A 25,084-nucleotide genomic window follows, 5' to 3' on the forward strand; every position below is an offset into this window, starting at 1 on the left:
ACATGATTGACATAACAGGAATGGATCCGCTCTCTGTGGGGGAGATGGGGTGGAGGGTTAATTCTGAAAAATTAGAAAAAATGAGGTATTTTTAACTTACGAAGGAGTGATTGGATCTTAATAAAATTTCATATTTAAAAGAGCCTCGTAACTCAGATGTCTTATTTTAAATCCTGGCCAGGTCAAGTGTCATTGGGGGCAGTTGAGGGGGGAACCGGAAACCTTGGAAAAAGCTTAGAGTGGAGAGATCAGGATGAAACTTGGTGGGAAGAATAAGTACAAGTCCACGATACGTGACTGACATAATGGGACCGGATCCACTCTATTTGGTGGAGTTTTTTTTTTGGGGGGGGGAATTAATTCGGAAAATTTAGAAAAAATGAGGTATTTGTAACTGACGAACAGGTGATCAGATCTTAATGAAATTTGATATTTAGAAGGTTCTTGTGTTTCAGCGCTCTTATTATAAATCCCTACCAGATCCGGTGACAGTGGGGGGAGTTGGAGGGGGAAATCTTGGAAAACGTGAAAAATTGAGGTATTTTTATCTTATGAATGGGTGATTGGATCTTAATAAAACTTGATATATAGAAAGATCTTATGTTTCAGATGCTCCATTTTCAATTTGAATCGGATCCGGGGACATAGGGGACTGGAGGGGGAAACAGAAATCTTGGAAACCGAAAGTCTTGGAAATCGCTTAGAGTGGAGAGATCGGGATGAAACTTGATGGGAAGAATAAGCACAAGTTCTAGATACGTGATTGACATAATTGGAATGGATCCGCTCTCTTTGGGGGAGTTGGGGTGGATATCCAGTGTTTTTGCTAGTTCGGTGCTTCTGGACGTGCTAGGACGATGGAAGTTGGTAGGCGTGTCAGGGACCTGCACAAACTTACTTAATAACAGTTTTCCGATTCGACCATCTGGGGGCTGAAGGGAGAGGAAAAAATGACAAAATGAGCTATTTCTAACTTACGAATGGGTCATCGGATCTTAATGAAACTCGATATCTAGAAGGACCTCGTGTCTCAGAGCTCTTATTTTGAGTCTCGACCGTACCCGATGAAATTGGGGAGTTGGAGGGGAAACGGGAAATCTTGGAAAACGCTTATAGTGGAGAGATCAGAATGAAACTTGGCGGGAAGAATAAGCACAAGTCCTAGATACGTGATTGAGATAATCGGACAGAATCCGCTCTCTTTGGGGGAGTTGGGGTGTGTGTGTTAATTCGTAAAATTTTGAAAAATTGAGGTATTTTTAGAACTTGTGACCGGATCTTAATGAAATTTGATATTTAGAAGGACCTCGTCTCTCAGAGCTCTTATTTTAAATCCCGACCGGCATTAACCCTCTGATTTTCCATTAAAATCAATCCATTGATTCTTAGAATTTTGCTAGAGCTCATACCATATGAGCTTTTGGCTCTTCTGACCTCGTCACAAGTGCCATATGAGCTCTTAGCTCTTGTTACTTTTAGGCGGTGCAACTTTAGACCAAGCAACTGTGAACACTGAGTAGAGTTCTTTTGTTGATAAGTCAACAAATTTTTTGATTTTTTTTTTTGTTGATAAGTCAGTTGATCCTGAGCCAGTACTGTTCTTAGCTTTTAAAGAAAGGTATTCGAATTTGATAGGTGTGAAGCGACTTTCGGATTTTTGATTGCTTCGCATTAAATGCTGCGCATTAAATTAATGCTAAACGCATTCAATTAATGATAAACGCATTAAATTAATGATAAACGCATTAGATTAATGCTAAACGCATTAAATGAATGCTAAACGCATTAAATAATTGCTAAACGCATTAAATGAATGCTAAGCGCATTAAATTAATGCTAAACGCATTAAATTAATGCTAAACGCATTAAATTAATGCTAAACGCATTAAATTAAATGCTAAACGCATTAAATTAATGCTAAACGCATTAAATTAAATGCTAAACGCATTAAATTATAATAAAAATTTGCTTACCAGGGCAACGAGCGTCACTCGATGATTACTGTTCGTTTGATAATATTGTTTGTAATAAGATAACTGTTTGTTTTCTGATGCGAAACAACGATTTAGATGCGTCACAACTTTGGGAAAATTCGTTTAGGGCCTTGATTAATTTTGGAAAAGAATTTCCCCTACGAATGGCGTCACAAATACCCAGGGTAAAGTTCTAGTTAATTGACTTCTTGCTATCTCGGAAAGGGTTAAGGTTTGGAAAAGGAAACTTTCAGGGATGAATCTACAGACAAAAGTATGTCCCGGGAAGGTATTTTGAAGCAAATACCTCCGCTCCTTCTCCCTCTAAAGGGCCCTGACCTTTGATGACCTTACGTGGGAGGATCTTTCCATGAAGGAATTCGTAATGGGGGAAGAGAATTTCAATGAAAGGGGTGCAGGATTTTCTAGCATTATTAAAAAAAAATAATCAAAAATAAATATGAAAAGTTTTTTCAACTGAAAGTAAGGAGCAGCATTAAAACTTAAAGCGAACAGAAATATTACGCATATGAAGGGTTCACCTCCTCGTAATACCTCGCTCTTTACGCTAAAGTGTTTTTAGCAATTTCAACTATTTATTCTACGGCCTTTGTGATTCAGGGGTCATTCTTAAGGAATCGGGACGAAATTTAAGCTTTAGTGTAGAGAGCGAGGTATTGACGAAGGGGTGAACCTCCTCATATACGTAATAAAAACATACGAATATAGAAGTTCGCTATGGAAGTCAATTCGTAAGTTATGTATATTTTTTACTAATGAAAACGTTCGTAAAAAATTAAAAGTTCCAATTGCTTTTTTAAGTAATCAAAAATTGGAGGGCAACTAGACCTCCCCCGCTTGTTTTTCATAAAAATCTTCTGATTAAAACTATGAGAAAGCCATTTAGCCAAAAAATTAATATGCAAATTTAGTTTTAATTATTTACGTGCGGAGAGTCAAAATCAAAACATGCATTCAAAAACGTTCAGAAATTAAATAAAAAAAAAAAACAATTTTTTTGACTGAACGGAAGGAGCGACATTAAAACTTAAAACGAACAGAAATTATTCCGTTTAGTAAAGGGGTTGTCCCCTCCTCAACACCTCGCTTTTTACGCTAAAGTTTTTCTATGGTTTTATAAAGTAGAGTTGTGACAAAGAGTCAAACTTTAGCGTAAAGAGTGAGGTGTTAAGGAGGGGACAACCCCTTTACTATACGAGATAATTTCTGTTCGTTTTAATGTCGCTCCTTACTTTCAGTTAAAAAATAAAATTTTTTTTTTTTTTTCATATAGAAAAGAAACATCTACAAATCTGCTTTGTTTCTCGTAATGATGAATTTTTCTTGACCGTTTTACAAAAAGAAGAAAAATGCTGGCGAACGTGACTATAGCAAGGAAATGCTGTCATGACTGAATCAGCAAACTTTTAATTTCTCACGTAGGCAGTCGGGAAAGGCCATATTAACTGCAATGTGGTTGCGAAAGTTTGTGTTGGAAATTGATTTGTAATTTATTATTATATTTTAAATATCAGATGTGTATCTTTTTGCTATTGCAAAATCTAATTTATGAGGGAAAGACTTTTCGTTAGGCTTTGTTCTTGCTAAGTTGATCGTCTTATTGTTTATGAAGTTTCTGAAGCCATAAATCATCTACTTTAATGACTCATAGGAGGTACATACCCAGGAATTGATTGCGGCTGAGTTTGAAATTCCTTAAGAGTCACAGGATAGGCGAATCAAAGGAAATATTGCGAGTCACGGGGCAACAGAAACTGGGGCCGGTACTTATGTACATAATGGTACACACTCGAGAACAAACTGGTTTTATCTGTCTTTATTAAGATATATATATATATATATATATATATATATATATATATATATATATATATATATATATATATATATATATATATATATATATATATATATATATATATATATATATATATATATATAAATATATATATAAATATATATATATATATATATATATATATATATATATATATATATATATATATATATATATATATATATATATATATATGTATGTATATATATATATATATATATATATATATATATATATATATATATATATATATATATATATATATATATATATATATATATATATATATATATATATATATATATATATATATATATATATATATATATATATATATATATATATATATATATATATATATATATATATATATATATATATATATATATATATATATATATATATATATATATATATATATATATATATATACTCATTAGGGAGGGGGATATGGGCACTCATAAGCTGAATTTTAGGGGGGGCTAAGCGGATCTAATCGTTACTTCCAACGTTGTATATAGACCCCGGTGCCGCGCCGGCGCATGCATCGCACGCCACCGACGAGAGGTCCGGTCGACCATCGCCAGAGTGTCATAACGCTACCGGTGTGCCGCCACCGGTCAAGATGGTGGCGTTGCGCTGAAATTGAATTATGTCAACTGCAATGTTAGAGCTTTCAGAATTAAACATAAAAGTGCGTAAACAAATAGTTTGCATGAATTCCTTTTGCTTCCAGTGTGAGTTTTAATGTAGCACATCCATTGAATAGACAATTGTCTTTTGAACAGATACCAGCTTAAATTCCTGATAGGAAGAGATTTAAGGACCTCTCTATTTCAAGACACCTTCGTATAGCAAAGAATCAATATTTCTTGAGGCCTTGCCTTTGCCAGGTGTTTATAAATACTGAGGTTTTGATTTCATGGCATAGCAGCTTTACTTGAAACGGTAGGTTCTGAAAATTCTCAAGTTCCTAACTGTTAAGGCAGGACGCACTCTCAAGGAATGTTTCTATACCTCCCATGTTAAACATTTGGAGTTTGCCTGACGTTCCTGAATTAGTGATTTCTGCAGTTTTTATGTCAATAGAAATAACAAAAAATCTGGTGAATATTTTGATCTAATCATATCTTAAAGCCGACAATTGTTTTTTTTATAATTCCAAAATAATTATAAAACCTGTTTCGGGTTTGCATTCTTGATTGCTATACTTGACACTGTTGTTGTGGGGTATCAAAAAATAGAACAAAAAATTTTCTATTCAACAGTCAGAAACTTATTTCTGTAATGTATACTTCCTGGATGGAGTCCCTTCAAATAATTATTCAAATACATATTCCCTTCAAAAACAAATAGTTCCTTCAAATACATATTTGTGTTCTGAAGTAAAAAATTCCCCTCAAAAGGCTAGATCCAGCTGTAATCGGAGCGTGTGAGAATGCATAAATTACACCAAGGGACTAACCACTCGGATTTTTCAGGAGCGATTCAGTCAAGTATTAGTTAGTTGTAACCTGTTTAAACAGAGTCTAGAGAATAAGTAGCGTGCAGACATCAAACTGCCGGTTAATAAATACATAAAAAAATTATATTGTATAAATTATACAAGAAGAATTGCTAAGGATAACCTGCACCTAATCGTAATTTTGAGTGAGAAACCCCTTAAGTTCAACCCTCATATGTTTGTTTAGTTGAAGGGACGAAGAAAACTGATACCTTTGTATTTGACCGAGTTGCCGCTTAAGAAAAAGAATTGAATTAGGAGTTAAATGCTTGGACTTGGGCTAGGCCTTAAATTCTAAGTTTAGCATCGGGACAATTAATGTGTTTTTTTATTAATCATAAAAGTACTAGAGGTGGAATAACTAAGAGCAGACTAGGAGGTGTCTAATTACATCAAGGGGACCTAGTTCAGAAATTGTAAGAAACTAAAAATGCAGGTCTGCCTAACCACGATCTCGATAGTTGTATCAGTTAGTGTCACTTGGGCTCCAATTACAATCAGCATGCTGTATGAAATGTCTGCTGAGAATAGAGTAAAGTGAATTGAAATAAAATATTTCTATTTTTTTCACAATTTAGAAATCTTGTGTGCACGTAAAAGCGGTCTCGCTTTTACTAGCCCGATCTCGATTTCTATTGTTAAATTGTTATCAGTTTTATGATGCAGCACTAGGAGACCAAGCTTTGTTTGTGAAGCGAATCCATAACAGCAATCCATTCAGTGTAACCAATAACATAATCAATAAATCATGTATATTAAAAGTTTAGGACAACAAACTAAATCTTACAGAGTCAAAACCCATTCGAAATTACGAGCAAATGAATAGCACGATACCCAGGCCTACTAGAACAGAGCTTGGTTTAACTATGAGATTGAGCATCCTGTTCTGGCCGTGGGGGCTGGGGTAAGTAGAGGGGGCTATGTACTGCAGAGTTAGTGGTGAATCTGGGAGGAAAAATCCGAGTGTATACGGCATTCACATTCCCCCACACGAAAGCTTGTTTACGCTATGCTACTGTCGTCTGCAGCAGCTCATTGCTGACACTTCTAGTAAAAGATAAGCTCCAGCACTAATATTTATGAGTTCTTCATGTATGTTTATTGTTTATAATGTATTGTGTGACGTTTTGAATTTCACCAAGCAGCTTGTTTGTTAAATAGTTACTTATCTCCACCACCACTTGAATAGCACCCACTTCAGTTGCACTCCCTCTTGCCCCCCTCCCCCCTCCCCACAATAAAATACTGTGGCTACGCCCCTGCATCATCTAATGTGGAAATATATAGCCCAAATTTGTTCCTAAAGTATCATATTTTGATATATTTCATCAGGATTAACCCAAGCTCACTTCTCGAGTGTGTACCATTCTTCTGTACTTCAGAGTGACTGCTAAACTGAAAAAATAAATTTTGTTTCTAGGCGATGGTTGCATGTTACCCTGGTAGTGGAAGTCACTACGTAAAGCACATCGATAACCCTAACAAAGACGGGAGATGTATTACTAGCATTTATTATTTGAATAAAAACTGGGACTCTAAGGTGACTTTTTAGTTTTTTTTTTTTTTTTCTATTTTAACTTAGCTCTAGGTTAAGTTCATTATTAGAATGTTCGTGTAAAGGTATAAACTTGTTGCTTATGACTTATATTATTCAGTAATTTCCGAATAGATAATATCATGACTACACATTTAGACTCTTTCTGCTTAATTATATAAAAAAAAATATCGGTTAATGTTATTATTGAACGCACATATATTTGTTCTTTTAAGCTGTATCAGTGTTCAATTATATATATAGTTTTTTTAGTTTTTTTGTAGAGCAGTATTTCTGTTATTAATGCCGGTGTTGCCGCAAATATTGAAGCTGGTCTATTTGAATTGTTCTTTTATTAGCCTGCTTTGAAACTAAAGGATACAGGGACGTAAACAGGATAAGTCATTTTAGGGTAACTCACATTTTAGGGAGGGAGGGGGTCAAAAATAAAATCAGCTCATCAAAGAAAGCAAGAACGGATGGGTTTTATGAAAAAAACTCAACTTTACTGAGAAGGAGTAAAAAAAAAAACTGGGATTTCAGGGGCAGTTCTGCACTAACCCTCTACGGTTACGTGCATGCTTAAAAGAGGGGTATAGTTTCTTTAAATCCCTAGTTAGTCTAAACTCTTCAAACAATCAATCCTGTGTAAAACTATTTATAAAGATTGAAGTAATTGGACTTTCCCTGCCCATGAGAGTTCATTTTGTAGACTGTAACATTCATATTTTCACTCTTATTGCAATATCTATATAGATAGATTCTAAACAAATGCGGATTAATTTATAAAAAAAGACTTAACCAAACGGTATACTCGTAGATAATTAGGGATCCCTTCATCCGTGATTTTGTGTTATTTACGCATAATTGTTTCACTTATGAATACAGATTCACCGATGAAGGATGAGGCTATTATAAAACGAGACTTTCCAACACTCTTGGGTCTTTAGTCCTCCCCCATTTCGTTTGCCATTATCCTCCAAACTGAATTTTCCCCACTGGAAATACCCAAAAGGGTATTTTTCAATAAAAATACTTTTTTTTCTAGATCTGGGGAGTACAAAAAGCAGGAGGAATATCCCCCTCCTCCTGACTTTATCATGATGTCTAGAAAATAAGGCAAATGCAGATTACGCATATTCCCTTTCCCCCCAGATCTTTATATGCACTTCAGTTTTTTTCAGATCCCTAAAAAGCTGGTGGAAAATTCCTATTTTCAGTACCAAAATCCCTAAAAGTTTCCAAATTTTCTGACTTATTTCTAAGTCGCAAGTAAAGCCTTTTTATGCTGACTTTTAATAGCATTTGTCCATGATGACTTATTTTGCAACTCAAAACATTTCAGTTGTACCAAAATATCTTCTTTTGACGTTTAAAACAATGCTTTATATTTATCGACTTGTTAAGTTCGGTTTTGATTTATAGATTCCCGTGCCAGATTTCAGATTCTGGACCATACGAATATATTTTATTTATTGTTTTTCTTTGCCATTATTTTTTCCTTCTCTATGACTATTTTTGCTACAGCCTCGTTTTTATTTGAATCGGTCCTAAGGATCGGTATGAATGATATCCAACCGGTCGCTTTTTCGAGCATTATTTTTGTGTTGACTTTTTTTTATATATTGCGTTGGGCTTATGCTAATAAAAATTTGAAAATTGTTTCACAAATTTTGAAAATCTTATTTTCCAGGGGGAGGGGGGGATGAATAGTTATTTTGCTTCTTTACTATGTTCTGTGCAGGAGCACGAATGGAAAGGATGTAAAACTACCCCCCTAGATATGGAAAAATACTTTTAGATTGGTGCTTTGTTTTTTCTCAATGGAAAATTACCCTTTGAATTTTGAAAAATCCCTTTTTGCATCTTAATGCAGAGAATAGAACATAATCCTTCCTTCTTCTCTATACTTTCCTGATTTGATAACCTGAGACTATCCTCCGATTGGTAAAAAATGGTCATCGGTGACCTAATCGAAAATTTACCTTTAATTTTCAATTTTTTCCTAATCCATTCTAAACCCCAGTTTTTTTCCCAACAAATATGAGAACTATTCTCTTTTTACTTTAGGTGAGCTAAAGTAGTTGGACAGAGTTGGACAGTTATTGCGTTTTTTGTTAATTGTTTTCCGATTTTGCTAGTAGACATTTTTTTTTTTTTTTTTTTGTTTAAAAAAATATACTGTACCGCAGTTTTAGCTGTATGTTTTGATACTATTTACGATCATACCGAATTACCGCAGTTTAGAAATCAAACACGAAAACGGTTTTGGAGTTTATGACGAATTGTAGAGAAAATAACAGTCGACTTTAGTTTAATTTTTTCCAAACAAAATATTCCTGTCATCCTCTTCTATAAACCAAGACAACGGCCGACAAAATCGCTAAAGTACTTATCAAAGCAAATTACAAAAATGAAAAACAAATTATATAATTTACAAGGTAGAGATATGAAGATTGCTTTGACAACAATAGCGCCTTAAACAAATAGGCAATTTGATGCCAAGCGATGCTAATATTTCTACTAGAAATGTTTCTATTATGAAGAAAGGCATTTCGCAACGCTGTTTAACTCTTAATTTCCCATTAGGAGGATGGAGGTCTTCTTCGAATATTTCCTAATGGCTGGGCAAATCAAGTAGCGGATATTGAACCAATATTTGATAGGATGTTATTCTTTTGGTCCGATAGAAGAAATCCCCATGAAGTACAACCTGCTCACAGGACGAGGTAAGTCAATAATTTCCCCTTTTCGACCTTTTCCTCATTATTTGTATCCTTGCTATCCACCACGAACATTTTGTTGTGATATGAGGAAATGAACTCTAAGAAACGAAGAATGCGTTGCATCTGGTCCATTGCTGTTAATTTAATATGAATAATTTGTATATGTCTACTTGATTTTACCTTATTATTTTTTTAGTCTTTGTCTTATGCTCTTTTTTTTACCAGCAGGTTCTAACTGTATCATTAAGGAGCACGTGGTTCTGGATTTCAAATTTACCTCTCTGATGTCTACTTCTATGTTTGAGTGTTTTTTTGTCCACAAGCTCAAAACTTGGAGGTGATCAGAAAAAAAAAATCGGAGGACTAAGGAGGGGGTCGAATGCTTCTTACAAAAAAATCAATTCAAGGCAAAATAAGTAAATTTTAGTCGTTTTGGATTGGCCTCTTGTAGAATTTTCTGCTAAGTTATCCTTCGAATTAATCATACACAGGGTTGGGGTAGGAGTGTAATCATACACTCCTGTCCTTTCCATCTGTGTACACGCGTGTGTCTCATTGTTGTTTTTTTTGGCTAGAAATGTTAAATGTAACGTGTTGCTGCGACAGCCTATATGCCATATTCTAATGGAGGTATCAGCTAAGCAGGTTGCTGCTACTCAAGGTATCTGGTTTTCTTTCATAAACTGTCGTGCAGTTTATGCGGAAGAGAGGACGGATTTCCTTAACTTTTTCATGAGTGAGACTAAATATATTTGTACAAATCATTTTTCAAAGTTACGTTATATTAATTTATATAATTGACAGGAGTTCGTAACATTTAAGACAATCACGTGAGCAGTGGCGTCATTCAGTGGGGGGGGGGGATTGGTCAGGGATGTAGCCACCCCCTTGAGTTTAGGAGGGGTCCTGAATCAGTAATCAATATTTATATGGGTTTGATCTTACCTATGAAAATTGTTCTCAGTGTTCTCAAAATGTCACATTTGTTTTTTATTTATTTATTTTTAATGTTACTTAGAAAGAACTGTTATCATTTAAGCTAGAAAGAAGGTACGGATATTACGTAAGTCCAGAACAACAAAATAGCTTCATTTCAATTATTATTGGAAGGGAAATAAACCACCATACCGGTAAAGAGGCTCTGGAAACGAAATCCTCTGCTGTTATGGCTGAAATACGGCTGACTGAACGTATTTCAAACAATAGGCTGTACGAAAAATGCGGTCCTATCCCGTTTTCCAGGACTGTAATGAGAGAAAAGTTGAGATGGTTTGAGCAGGTTCTGCGGATAGTGGATGACAGATTGTCCAAGATTGTCCTTTTTGTTTGCCAACCGTCGAAGGCAAAACGAAAAGCAGGTCATCCGCGATTTGGGTAGGAGGATGTTATAAAGAAATATATAAAGAAATGGGAAGTGCCTGGGAGGGTGTAGAGAGGGAGGCTTTGAATAGATTGGGATGGAGAAGCGTGTGTAGATGTGTTGGCCTCAGGCGGCTTGGTGCTGCGATGAATTGTTAGTAGTAGTAATAGTATAGCTAAAAAAAAAAGAGACATATAGAAAAAGACACCGCTTCCAGTTCTTATTATGACACTTCTCTGATGAGAAAGAGGAGGGAAGAACTCTTGGCTGCTTTCAGCGAAAAACCTGATGCAAAAAGTCTGTCGAGGCTCGTTGACTATCAAGTACGGAAACAGGGCTCAGCTGGTCAGATTATGTTGTACAATACTATGATGGAGTCACTATCATAAGCATCTATGGTCAGATAGAAGCCCACATTGAAACAATTGTACCTCGTACAATTATTCCTACTCCCTTAGACTTAGCTTTGCTGTTGGGTGATTCCCAGAAACTGGGATGATAGGAATATTTCGCCTTCAATCTTCAAGGACTGTGCTGTTTTATCACAAAAAGCAGTATGTGCTATCAACTTTATTAATGGTCAGAAAGCCGCTGGCATAATTGTTCTTCATCTGGAGAAATCATCTGCTTCAAGAGGATCATGCTGGTATAGATAGATCAGTGAGCAATGCACTGAGTAGTTATTACTTTATTTCAGCCATTTTATCAATTGCCAAAACATCTAGTGACGGAAAAACAGCAGGGAAGGCCCACGAAGTTGCAACAACACTTTCCACATTTGGACGTGTATTTAGACCCCATCTAGCAGGAAAAAAATATGTATGCCGTAAAATGTCTTTCTGAGCATCTGCACACCGTAAACCCATTTTTTTTAGAGCTGCTTGTCGTATTGCAGCTAAATGAAATAAAATTATAGACGTGCGAACTGACGGAGCTATTGGTGAAATCTTCCAGAAAGCAAAAGAATTTTCTTGTGATTGTGAACTTGCTGAAGACCTTTTAAAAAATTTCAGAATTATAATTCTTCATCTAAACAACCAAAGCGTGTCCTACAAGTAGCTTCCTGCTTACGTGATTTAATAACACTGTCTGCTTTGAGCCAAACCGAAGTTGCTTCAGTGAAAGAATCAACTAAAAAGGCTTTGCAATGAAACAATCGGGGAAAGTTTTATTGGGGGGGGGGGAGTAAGAGGACTTGTAATATTTTATTTGGGAAACTGGGCAAAATATTTCATCTCTGGGCTTCACAAACGAGTACCTTTTTTTCATTTTTTATGGCTGTTGTCCGACATGCTCATTGGCTAGTTAAACACTTATTATTTTTCACGTTTTTCTGCCAGAAATTATTAGAGTGTAATTTGATTTTAGGTACGCTATTACGCTTTGGTATTTTGATGCCAAAGAGAGAGAAGAAGCAAGACTTAGGTATCAGCGAGAAAATTCTGGTAATTATTTCTTTTTTTCTTCTTGATTGTGTAATTTTAACTTTTTTTTATATAATTGTATCTCTGTTCAAGTTTGATTTTGAAGAATATCCCGTTAGTTAGGATAACTAATTTTTTTAAACGAGAGTCAAACTTAGCAATTTATTGCGTGATCCAAGAAGAAATTCAAGAATATCTTCGTCTCAATATTATCTTGTTTTTTTATATGTTTAAAAAAAACGTAGCAAAAATGCATAGAACCAAGTTTTTTATGTGTTTTTATAGTTTTTGTCCCCCTCCCACCGGGCAAAGATCATGGAGACACCCTTGTCAATAGTTTCATTTTTTTCTAAAAGAGAAATATTTTATAAAAAGTGTTATGAATAACTTGTCTCTTCGTAACTAAAGCAAACAGATCAAGCACAACTAGCTTCCTCCGTGCAATCGTAATAATCACAGAAAATTATGATGGACTTTCCAGTTTACTGTAATAATAGTGATCAGAAATACACAGAAAAGGGAAAAGAAATACTTACCTCTAATGGTTCAAAAATGAAAACTTTTAATCTTGTTTTGTATTGGTTGGCTTCTGTACAATCTAATTTATCTGTGCTTTGTCATTGTAAATTGGATCGTTCCTTATCGACCCGGAATTCATTTTGAATTCTACATTGGCACCTTTTTTTTAAGGTGAGTTGTTTCTCATTTACAAGTTATTCGGCTTTATACCTTTAATTCCATCAATATCTTATGGGGCGAATGTATTGCAAGTTATTCGCAGAATTGAACGGGCTGTTTAATCGTTAATTTTTTTTTAGTTTGATAAGGTCATTAACCTTATTGCTTTAAGAACTTGGTGGAAAAAAATAGTAATCCATGACAACAAAATGTCCTGAAGCACCGTTATTAAAAACTGACAATAATTTTGACCTTGAATATTGAGAAAATATTAGCTGCAACAACTACGACACCGGTAAAATTAAACTTTTTTTGTATGCCCACGATTTGAATAGCTAAACATGTTTTATTCGTTTTCTGAAAAGTTAGGTTTATAATGTTACCTTTTTCCAAATAACCCATTCAGGGTCATTAGCATATGACACTTTTTATGTTAAGATGGATGTAATGTTCACTTTTGTGGCTTATTAAAGAGTTTAAATTTATTCGACTTCGACTTCCTTTGTTGAATGTGAAATCAACTGTACAACCAAGGAATGTGAAAATGAAATCGGATCGTTTGAATTATTTAATTAAAAGCTTTCGTAATTGTTTATATTTTAAAATTAGGGAGAACTGGAATTTTTTTTTAAGAAAGGACCTCCATATGAGAAAAGTCCATATATAAGAAAAGTTTATATGATTAACTTATTTCGTCGTTAGATTAGGTATTTTTGCGCTGTATTCTGTTTCTGTGCGTGCTTGTAATTTGTACTGTTGTTTAATTTTCTTGCTTGTTTGTCATTTATTTATATTTTTGTGTGTATATGGCCCTTAGGCTTTTGAAATACACTTATCTATCTATCTATGCAGCAGCTATACAGTTGTTTGGTGGTAGTGGAGCCACAAAAAAAAAGAGTGAAAAATCAACAGAAATTATTTAAAAGCGCGTGGCACCGACCATCTTAAGAAGATGTAACTTTCTTCTGAAGAATTATTTGTTTTTGGGAGTTAAGAAATTTTCATTTTCTAAATTCTTATGAACGGAAAATGATACTAGATTTAATTAATTAATTTGTTTGGTACTTGTGTATTATTCAGGACACACTCAATAAGTGAAATTAGGTGCTTTCGTGAAACAAATTATGATTCGAAAATCCGGTTTCATCAAACAGTTCGTGGTAACGAACCATAGTAAGGAGCGACCCGGCTCAATAGTAACCAAAACTCTAAAAAATTGAATTTTGATACCAATAGCTATATCAAAAGAATCGCATTTTAATGCTGGTTTTAAATATATAAGTTTCATCAAGTTTAGTCTTACCCATCAAAAGTTACGAGCCTGAGAAAATTTGCGTTATTTTAGAAAATAGGGGGAAACACCCCCTAAAAGTCATAGAATCTTAACGAAAATCACACCATCAGATTCAGCGTATCAGAGAACCCTATTGTAGAAGTTTCGAGCTCCTATCTACAAAAATGTGGAATTTTGCATTTTTTGCCAGAAGGCAGATCACGGATGCGTGTTTATTTGTTTTTTTTGTTTTTTTGTTTTGTTTTTTTTTTCCCAGGGGTGATCGTATCGACCCAGTTGTCCTAGAATGTTGCAAGAGGGCTCATTCTAACGGAAATGAAAAGTTCTAGTGCCCTTTTTAAGTGACCACAAAAATTGGAGGGCACCTAGGCCCCCTCCCACGCTAATTATTTTCCCAAAGTCAACGGATCAAAATTCTGAGATAGCCATTTTATTCAGCGTAGTCGAAAAACCTTATAACTATGTCTTTGGGGACGACTTACTCCCCCACAGTCCCCGTGGGAGGGGCAACAAGTTACAAACTTTGACCTGTGCTTACATATAGTAATGGTTATTGGGAAGTATACAGGCGTTTTCAGGAGGATTTTTTTGGTTGGGGGAGGGGTTGAGAAGAGGGGGATATGCTGGGGGAACTTTCCATCGAGAATTTGTCATGGGAGAAGAAAACTTCCATGAAGGGAGAGCAGGATTTACTAGCATTATTTAAAAAAAAAATAAAAAAATAAATGTGAAAAAGCTTTTTCAGCTGGAAGTAAGGAACAGCAATAAAACTTAAAACAAACAGAAATTATTACCCATATAAGGGGCTCACCTCCTTATGATACCTAGCTCTTTACGCTAAAGTATTTTTAGTAATTTCAACTATTTATTCTACGGCTTTTGTGATTCAGGGGTCATTCTTAATGAATTGGGATAAAATTTAAGCTTTAGTGTAAAGAGCGAGGTACTGACGATGGGGCGAATCCCCTCATATATGTAATAAAAACATGAGAATACAAAAGTTTTTTACGTAAGCTAATTTATAAGTTACGTAAATCTTTTACCAATAAAAAGATTCGTAAAAAATTAAAAGTTCTAGTTGCCTTTTTAATTAACCAAAAAATCGGAGGGCAACTAGGCTTCGCCCCCGCTCTTTTTTTCTCAAAATCATTCGATCAAAATTATAAGAAAGCCATTTAGCCCCCCCCCCCCCCAAAAAAAATATGCAAATTTCGTTTTGATTATTCCTCTGCGGAGAGCCAAAATCAAAACATGCATTGATTCAAAAACGTTCAGAAATTAAATAAAAAAAACGAGTTTTTTTAACTGAAAGTAAGGAGCGACATTAAAACTTAAAACGCATAGAAATTACTTCGTATATGAAAGAGGCTGCTTCCTCATCAACGCCCCGCTCTTTACGCTAAAGTTTTTTACTGTTTTAAAAAGAAGAATTGAGAGAAAGAGTCAAACTTTAGCGTAAAGAGCGGGGCGTTGATGAAGAAGCAGCCTCTTTCATATACGAAGTAATTTCTGTGCGTTTTAAGTTTTAATGTCGCTCCTTACTTTCAGTTAAAAAACTCGTTTTTTTTTTTATTTAATAGCCACAAAGACAGACCTCAATTTAGTTTGATACGCATAGTGATAGAAGATAGTATCTGAACATGGATTTTGAAATGAAGATTTGGGATTTGCCAAAGACTGAAAAAAAGGCAATATATATTTTTCAGGATAAGGGGTTGTTGCCCACAACAAAACGGTGCGTCAATGGACACAACATGACTTTATGCTCTTACGAGAAGGAACATTTTTGGAAGTGTAACAATAGCATTATATCAGATATATATAATACCTAACCTAACTTCACTTATTGAGTGTGTTCTGAATAATACACAAGTATCATGTTTTTATTTATTTTAACTCTTCAACGTGGCAACACTGACGAATATGTGATATTGCCCTAAAAGCGTCATAATTTTAAAACAGCCAAAAGAAAAACCTTAGAAAATCGCAGTTCTCAGGTATGAATAGACCTAAGAGGAGTTTAGAAAGGAGCGGGGCAAAATTGTGTTAATTTCAATGTCCTTAGCACTCCAAGCTTCAGACGTTGTAGTTGGTGATGGGAATACTATCTTCATGAAAGTTCTCAGGTTCAAAGCGCAGTTTCAACATTTGAATTTAGAAGATCCGTCTTTATCCTTGAAGATTTGAAGCGTGGGATCCTGATTAGCTTCCACCTATTTTTATTTTTCACCTAGTGGTGTATTTGTAATTGAATGACATTAAGCTGCCCTGTCTCCTAAAAATATCCTTTGAAGCCGGGTTCATGGTTCCCAACCTTGATCTCCCTCCCCAAAAAGAGATGAAAGGACAACTTCTCGTTGCTTAGCCCACCACACCTTCTCCGCTTCTCAGAAGATAGAAGTGCATACAGGAGCTCCATCAATGGAATGGTGAAAGAAGAGGCCCCAAAACAACCTCCAAGGATGGATGGGACTTAAGTTGATTTTGAATTAAAATCAAGTAGTTGTGGGCATCAAGCCATGGCTAATTGTAGAAAAAGCCAAGGCAGATACTCCGAGATTGTGAGAAGCAAATCTAGAATAAGCCCTTTTTAAGATTATACAAGTGGTGTCAGTTCATTTGTTGATAGATAAGTCTATCTATCATCCGCCCATGTGTCATTCCTAGGGCCAAATCATAGTGCCGCCTTCTTTGCGAAATTGCATTGTGTATTCTGCACAATCTTGAAATACGATCAAAGCTAATTTGTTTCAACCTTAATCAGAGTCAGCATGCAAAATAAAGATTTATTTTGTCTTTTTTAAGAAATGCAACGGTGAAGGTCGAAATTCAAAGTGGGAATTTTTTACGATTCAGGTGCAAATTCCTATCAGATTCGGCGAAAACCATACATTTGCAAGAGGTCTTACAGTTGTTAAAGCAACAGCAAAGCAACAAAATGTGTGTTTTTTGTGTCCATCAGCTTGCCTCTTCTTCGCGTTGACATGCCACCAGTCAACCGAAGACAACTGTTGACATTTCCTCTGGAAAACATTTAACAAATCTTCAGCAGCCTTTCAAAGTCATACTTGACCACTGTCATTATCGTCGCTTACAATATCCTGTTGTCGTCGCGCAGGCTTGTCTTCCTATTATTCCAAACTTGTTTCAACTGCGAAATAAAGCACTCTGCGTCTTGACTATTCTCCTTTTTACATATTCACGACATCCACCATCTTTATTAATAATACTACCCTGCTAAGTGAAGCTACCCCAGTGAATTGACTTTCTCGACCTTCATTTATGCTTAGTCTAAGCGACTTAGTCCATTAGGGTTTAGCCATGAGTGTCGGGAGCTTACGGGTAAACAAATTCCTACGTAACATCTGAATTTGAGATACCAAGTGAGGGGGGAAACGCCTAGTCTTGTAGCAAGTAACAAGAAATAGTAAGTAAGCGACTTAGACGTCTTGACAGTAATTTTCAAACCCATTCTTGCACGCTGAACTCGCCAAACCTTCAAGATTTATTCATTTTGCAAACATTTTTACCTTTGCAAAAACTGCGTAATCTATGTCATAGGCAATGTGCATAATTTCGTACATAGCACTAATCACTTTTATGGTGCTTATCTGTTACACCGTACAATGGAAGGACCTTCAATAGAGCTTTTCTATCAGCTGAGTTAAAGCCTCTTATAATCTATGAAACTAAGGTTCAAAATGGTTCTGATGATTTCGACAATTATTATTATGTTCTCAATTATTATTATAAGAAGGAAAATTGGGTTGACTTATCTTTCCCCCTTCCTGAAGCCACACTATTCTTCTTTTGAATATTTGTCTACAATGTCTTCTATTCTAATTAGTATCATTATTCTAAGTAGTTTGCTTTCTAATGTCTGTAATTAGAGAGGGGTTTCCTATAAAATGATATAATTGAAGTTTCCTTAAAATCACTTGGCTTTTACCCATCTCAAAATTTTTTAACACCTTCCCTTTTAAACACTCCAACACCCTCTTTAACACCTTCCCTGCAACCTAATAAAGATAGAACCACAGCCCAGAGTAACCAAAATTTAAAGAATACGTGTGAAAAATACTGCCTAGTGAGAAAAGAAATTTCATTTTTGGCTGATTAAAGAAGGGTAACTATTATTTCGATGAGTCGTAATAGTAAGTATTATTTAAAACAAATTTACAGGAATTTTAAAAAAAGAGCCTGAAACACCTTGAAAATCGAAATTAAAATGGAATCGAAAATGAAGATCAAAACGAAAAGTGCACGATTATAATAGCTATTTTCTAAAGTCTTATAAGCAAAATTGAAGCCCCCTCCGCCTATCGTAGCACTGATGTATCATTTTTTCGCCGCTAATGGGGCACTGGAACATCATAGAGAGCTATTTGAGGGCTCATTTAAAAGCTAATTTTAATATGTAGTCGCTTCTCATAAATTCAACTCGACAACGTTGATACGTGCCTTTTCTTATTAGAATTTTTCAATACCTAGCTGTTATTTGTGTTCCTTTCAGGTAAACCAGCCCTTGGATCTCAACAACCCATAAATTTAGGATAAGAAGAAGGCAAATTCTTATTGAGAAAGAAAAAGTCTTCGGTCGGCAACCTCTGCCATTGACAAACAGCGATGACTAATACATCTTTTCAAAGATTGTGAACTTGTGTTTGTGCATTTACGTGTGTTTTAGGTTGACAAAGTCCCTGAAATCAATATAAATAATATTTTTCTATCGTATAAAGTGTATATCCGTGTTGTTAAAACATTGTTGTAATAGATCTTTCTTTGTTTTTTAATAAAGAAACAGTTATCTCATTTCCTTTTGTATGTTTACCTCTGCATAATGATAGATACAACACCACTTTATTTATCTCTAAGGGTTTGCCTACAAATGCGAATGTCGGTACATTTAAAATGCGAAAATTTTGGAAAATCTTACTTTAGACTCCCGCGCCATCCTCCGTTGTGTGTGGTCGCATAGCTCTACTACAACAGTAGACTTCAGTTGACGCGATAAAATTGATCGCACTTGTACAAACCATTAACTAAGATGATTACGTTGCCCCTTTTACGGAGTGTGGGCGGTTTGACGAAAAGTGTAAATAATAATAAATGATTCTTCTTCGTTTTTATTTTCGCCTGTTTTGATCCTTTCCATTCGGATTTGTTTATAATTATGGCACTTGGTATTTACCAAGTGCCATATAGCGGTCGCAATTTCTGTCCGTCGGTCTGTGTGTCGGTCCCGGTTTTGCCAGTTTTTATGGCACTTGGTATTAACCAAGTGAAATATAGCAATCGCAAATTCTGTCGGTCCCGGTTTTGCTACTTTAGGCACTTCCATGTAATAGGACGATGAAATTTGGCAGGCGTATCATGGACCGGACCACATTAAATTAGAAATAGTCGTTTTCCCGATTTGACCATATGGGGGGGGGGGGGGGTGTGGGGAGCCCGCTAATTCGGAAAAATAGAAAAATTGAAGTATTTTTAACTTGCGAACGGTTGATCAGATCTTAATGAAATTTGATATTTGGAAGGATGTCGTGTCTCAGAGCTGTTATTTTAAATCCCAACCGGATCTGGTGACATTGGGGGGGGGGAGAGTTGTGAGGGGGAAACCTAAAATCTTGGAAAACACTTAGAATGGAGGGATCGGGATGAAACTTGGTGGGAAAAATAAGCACAAGTTCTAGATACATGATTGACATAACCGGAACGGATCCGCTCTCTTTGGGGTAGTGGGGGGGATGGAATTATGAAAATTAGAAAAAAGAGGTATTTTTAACTTACGGACGGGTGATCTGATCTCAATGAAATTTGATATTTAGAAGGATATCGTGTCTCAAAGCTCTTATTTTAAATCCCGACCGGATCTGGTGACATTGGGAGGAGTTTGGGGTGGGGGAACCTAAAATCATGGAAAACGCTTAGATTGGAGGGATTGGGATGAAACTTGGTGGGAAAAATAAGCAGAAGTCTTAGGTACGTGATTTAAATAATTGGAAAGGATCTGCTCTATTGGGGGGGGGGGGGTAGATTCTAAAAAATTAGAAAAAATGACGTATTTTTAACTTACGAAGGAGTGATCGGATCTTCATGAAACTTCATATCGTATCGTAACTCAGATCTCTTATTTTGAATCTCAACCGGATCCAGCGTCATTGGGGGGGGAAGTTGGAGGGGGGACCGGAAATCTTAGAAAACACTTAAAGCGGAAGATCAGGATGAAACTTGATGGGAAGAATAAAAACAAGTCTAAGATACGTGACTGACATAATCGGACCGGATCCGTTCTCTTCGGTGGAGTTGGGGGGGGGGTAATTCGGAAAAATGAGGTTGTTGTAGCTTACGAACGGGTGACCAGATCTTAATGAAATTTGATATTTAGAAGGATCTTGTGCTTTAAAGCTCTTAGTTTAAATTCCGACCAGATCCTCTGACATTGGGGGGAGTTGGAGGGGGAAACCGGAATTCTTAGAAAACGTGAAAATTGGGGTATTTTTATCTTACGAATAGATGATCAGATCCTAATGAAACTTGATATATAGATGGATCTTATGTCTCAGATGCTTCATGTTCGACTCGAATTGGGTCAGGGGTCATAGAGGGTTGGAAAAGGGAAACAGAAATCTTGGAAATCGCTTATAGTGGAGAGATTGGGATGAAACTTGATGGGAAGAATAAGCACAAATTCTAGATACGTGATTGACATAATTGGAACGGATCCGTTTTTTTTTAAGGACCTGGGGGGTGTTAATTTGGAAGAATTAGAAAAATTGAGGTATTTTTAACTTAAGAACGGGTGACCGGATCTTAATGAAATTTTATATTTAGAAGGAATTCATGTCTCAGAGCTCATATTTCAAATCCCGACCAGATATATTGACATTTGGGGGAGTTAGGGGGAAATCGGAAATCTTGGAAAACGCTTAGAGTGGAGGAATCGGGATGAAGCTTGGTGGATAGAATAAGCAAATGTCGTAGATACGTGATTGCCGTAACCGTACTGGATTCGCTCTCTTTGGGGGAGTTGGGGGGAGGGGTTCAGTGCTTTGGCGAGTTTGGTGCTTCTGGACTTGCTAAGACGATGAAAATTGGTAGGCGTGTCTGGGAGCTGCACGTATTGACTTGATAAAGTCGTTTTCCCAGATTCGACCATCTGGGGGGCTAAAGGGAGAGGAAAAATTAGAAAAAATTAGGTATTTATAACTTACGAGTTGGTGATCGGATCTTAATGAATTTTGATATTTAGAAGGACATAGTGACTCAGAGCTCTTATAAAAGAGGACTTGCTGCGGATTGAACCGCACTTTTCCTGCAGTCTACTGTTTGAAATACGGTCAGTCAGCAGGGTAACCAGAACAATCCGTGGGCAATTTCTCTGGAAAACATCTAGCAAATCTTCATCCCCTATTCGAAGCCCATGCTTCAGAGCCAATTTTGACTCCTGTCATCACTGTTACTACCAATATTCTTATATTGGTTTGCACACTTATCTTCCTATTCTTCCAAAATTTTCTAACTGCGAAAAACACCCTGAGCCTTGGGTATTCTACTTTCAACATCTTCGCTGCTCCCACCATCTTTACTAATAATACTAAGTGACTTAGTCTTCTTACTAACGTTTTTCTTATAATTAAAATTATAGAGGGTAGGAAGGCCCGTCATTGATTTTTTGGCCTGGGGTATCATCGTGGCAAAACATGACGTGAGGTTGAAAACTAAAGTAATTATTGCAACGAGAAAGATTGAAATGTCGTGAAATATACACAAACTACGATTTTGGTGGCCAACTCCCTGGAATACTTTCAACAGGATTTTGAAAACAAACAGAACTTTGACTTTAAAAAGCATTTTTTTTCAAACGTAAGCATAGCAATATTATAACAAGCTGAACAGAAATTTTCCTGCCTATGAGGACGGTCGTGCTCCTCGATTCCTCTCCCACTCTACGCTAATCTTTTTTTTTTTTTACTGATTGCTTCAAGATCTAACGCTTTAATGCCAGGGAAATGTGATAAAGATTAATTTATTTTGCATTGACGATGGAAGAACCAACCTGTTTATTCACATTTACTTTAACCAATAGAATTTTATGATCAACTGACTTGAAAGGCAATCCGTAAATAAAGCTCTTCAGTTCTTATTGGCTACACTTTTGCCCTACAGCTAAGCACAAATTAGATTATAAAGTAAAGAGTCGGGGTGATTGGACTACAGTCTTTTCCTCATGCACTGGTGATTTCTAGCTATTTTTGGGTTATCAAACGCAAATATTCCAAATATGCACGTAATATTTTACATATAATTCGTCTGTTGTTATCATTTTTTAGAAATCACCCCCCTCTAAATAAACTGCTGTCATTATTTTATTCTATTTTATATTACAATTTCAAGCTCTTCTATCAACCGAATCGGACACTTACTCATGATAATATGAAAAAAACTTCGTTTTCTTAAAGAGTTAAAGAGGCTGCGTCCCTAAGTCGAACCTTAAAACGTACAGGAATTAGGAGAGTCAGTTGGGGGGCTACCGCCCTAACCCCCCGCTCTTGGTTTCGGAAAGGCCCTCTTTTAATTAACAAAACAAAAAACCTGTACAAAAGAGTCTTTAAAAGCGGGAGGTTTGGGGGGCGGCAGCCCCCCAACTGCCTCTCCTAATTCCTGTACGTTTTAAGGTTCGACTTTGGGACGCAGCCTCTTTAACTCTTTAAGAAAACGAAGTTTCTTTCATATTATTTCTGTACGTTTTCTACAATCCATGGTGGATGTAATTTAATAATTCCTGTACTCCTCGTACAGGAATTAGGATTGCCTCTCCTAAGTCCTGTACGTTTTAAGGTTCGACTTTGGGACGCAGCCTCTTTAACTCTTTAAGAAAACGAAGTTTTTTTCATATTTTGTGAAAAAAAACCGCCCGATAAGGGACTTGAACCATTGACCTTAGGATTAAAAGTCCCACGCTCTACCGACTGAGCTAACCGGGCATGTTTGAAGTCGAAATACCTGCATGTGTATAAATATAACTTTTAAATAACTTTTAAGAATTTCAAAAATTAACATGGGGAAATGGGTTTTTCTAAGCTAGAAAATCGGGGGGTTAAGATTTTCCGACGAAACTTTCCAGGAAAATTACTCGGAGAATTCCGTGTCGAATGAGTCTCCGTACACCCAGATCCGATGTCGGCTGTGACCTGTAGGCGTGGCAGAAAAAAAACAAAAGGAGAACATGAACATTAAGTGGCTATGCGTGGTTTCTGGAAAACAGGGAAGGAGTTATCGGATCGAGCTGAAATTTCGCAGATAAGCTCCTGGGCCCTAGGGGACCTTAACTTGTGACAACGTTAAAGGGGGGCTGGGGTTGGGGGGCCGAAACTTTCGGCCAGATTTTCCCCATGAAGGAAAAGTCGGAGGGGGATGAAATTTGGCAGGTTTCTCAGTTGGAGCTCGGGCTACGAAATGCATCCCTCCCCATCCCTTTGCGACCACTGGCACCAAAGATCGCTTAACATTATCGTGGTTCGCCTCTTTAAAGAGGCACGAGTGTGCCTCCTTGATCTGTAAAATTGAGAAGCAAAGGTGTTTATTTATATTATTTAGTGTATATTTATATGTAATACATAGCGTATGTAGTACATATTATGTGTTATATAGTATATATAAATATACTGATCTAGTTTATATTGTATATTTATTAATGTAATATTGTATATTATATTGTTTCTTTTATCTATATTCTATTTATTTTATATTTCAGTGTCTATTTTACGTTACTTCAATTGATATCATTTATGAGCAGTAATACTATTATGGATTACGTGATAAAATGCAATGACATCCATTGTTCATTACGATGATGAAAGGTTGCCTTATCTCAAAACAATTGAACAAACGTTTTCTGATGGAAGTTAAGAGCAAAGTCGAAACTTAAAACCAGCAAAAGTTAAGCTTATGTAACATATGTCTGCAAAACTAGCGCAAATAAACCAACTGATGATATGTGTCTATGTTTGTAGGATGATACAAAACTATCGCTCTACTGACAGCGAAATATTTACATATAAAACAAGATTCCTATATATATATATATATATATATATATATATATATATATATATATATATATATATATATATATATATATATATATATATATATATATATATATATATATATATATATATATATATATAGAAAAAGTATTTAGTATGTAGTTAAGTATGTAGAAACAAATTTCCACCAGGTATTCAAAATTCGCCTCTCCCCTTCTGCCCACCAAGAAAAAGTGGCGTGATTCCTAGCTACAAATGTGATCAGAAATAATATTAAAGGAGAAAATACAAACCATTTAAAACAACCCAGCTTTGATAATAAAATTGGATAAGGCTATTTTTTATATGTAGCTTGAAATTTTTATTTTCAAAAAATCGAGTCATTAGCTCGAAAAAACAATCACTATTATAATTGCTGTTCCGTTGAATCCGTGGAATAATTGAAATTTCTGAATTATTGTAAATTGTTTTTTGCTAGGCAGTTTCTTCGAAAACGCGTTTTTGGTTAATATTGGCTGAGGTTCGCTCTTTATTAAATTCCTGCTACTGCCGCAGCTATGATGAGAGACTATAAATCTCCAGTTAAGCATTTCCAATAATGATGATTTTTATGGTGGATTTTTTGTTTGTTTCTTTCGTGCTCTTATGAAATTCTAAATGAATCGTTTCCATAATTGTTTT

At 35.7% G+C, this 25,084-nt stretch overlaps 1 protein-coding gene across 2 annotated transcripts in view; it reads left to right on the forward strand.

Annotated features, from left to right (window-relative positions):
• Positions 1-19,163, forward strand: part of LOC136029152 (egl nine homolog 1-like) — a 32,654-nt gene extending 13,491 nt beyond the window's left edge. For both annotated transcript variants that reach the window (XM_065707246.1, XM_065707247.1), the window contains exons 3-6: positions 6,756-6,875; positions 9,459-9,598; positions 12,324-12,400; positions 18,865-19,163. In XM_065707246.1, coding sequence (XP_065563318.1) covers positions 6,756-6,875; positions 9,459-9,598; positions 12,324-12,400; positions 18,865-18,908 — 381 coding nt within the window. In that variant the 3' untranslated portion in view covers positions 18,909-19,163. The remainder of the gene's footprint in view (positions 1-6,755; positions 6,876-9,458; positions 9,599-12,323; positions 12,401-18,864) is intronic.
• The last annotated feature ends 5,921 nt before the right edge of the window (positions 19,164-25,084 follow it).

This window comes from Artemia franciscana, chromosome 7 (assembly GCF_032884065.1).
Source record: "Artemia franciscana chromosome 7, ASM3288406v1, whole genome shotgun sequence".
Taxonomy (NCBI): Eukaryota; Metazoa; Arthropoda; class Branchiopoda; order Anostraca; family Artemiidae; genus Artemia; species Artemia franciscana.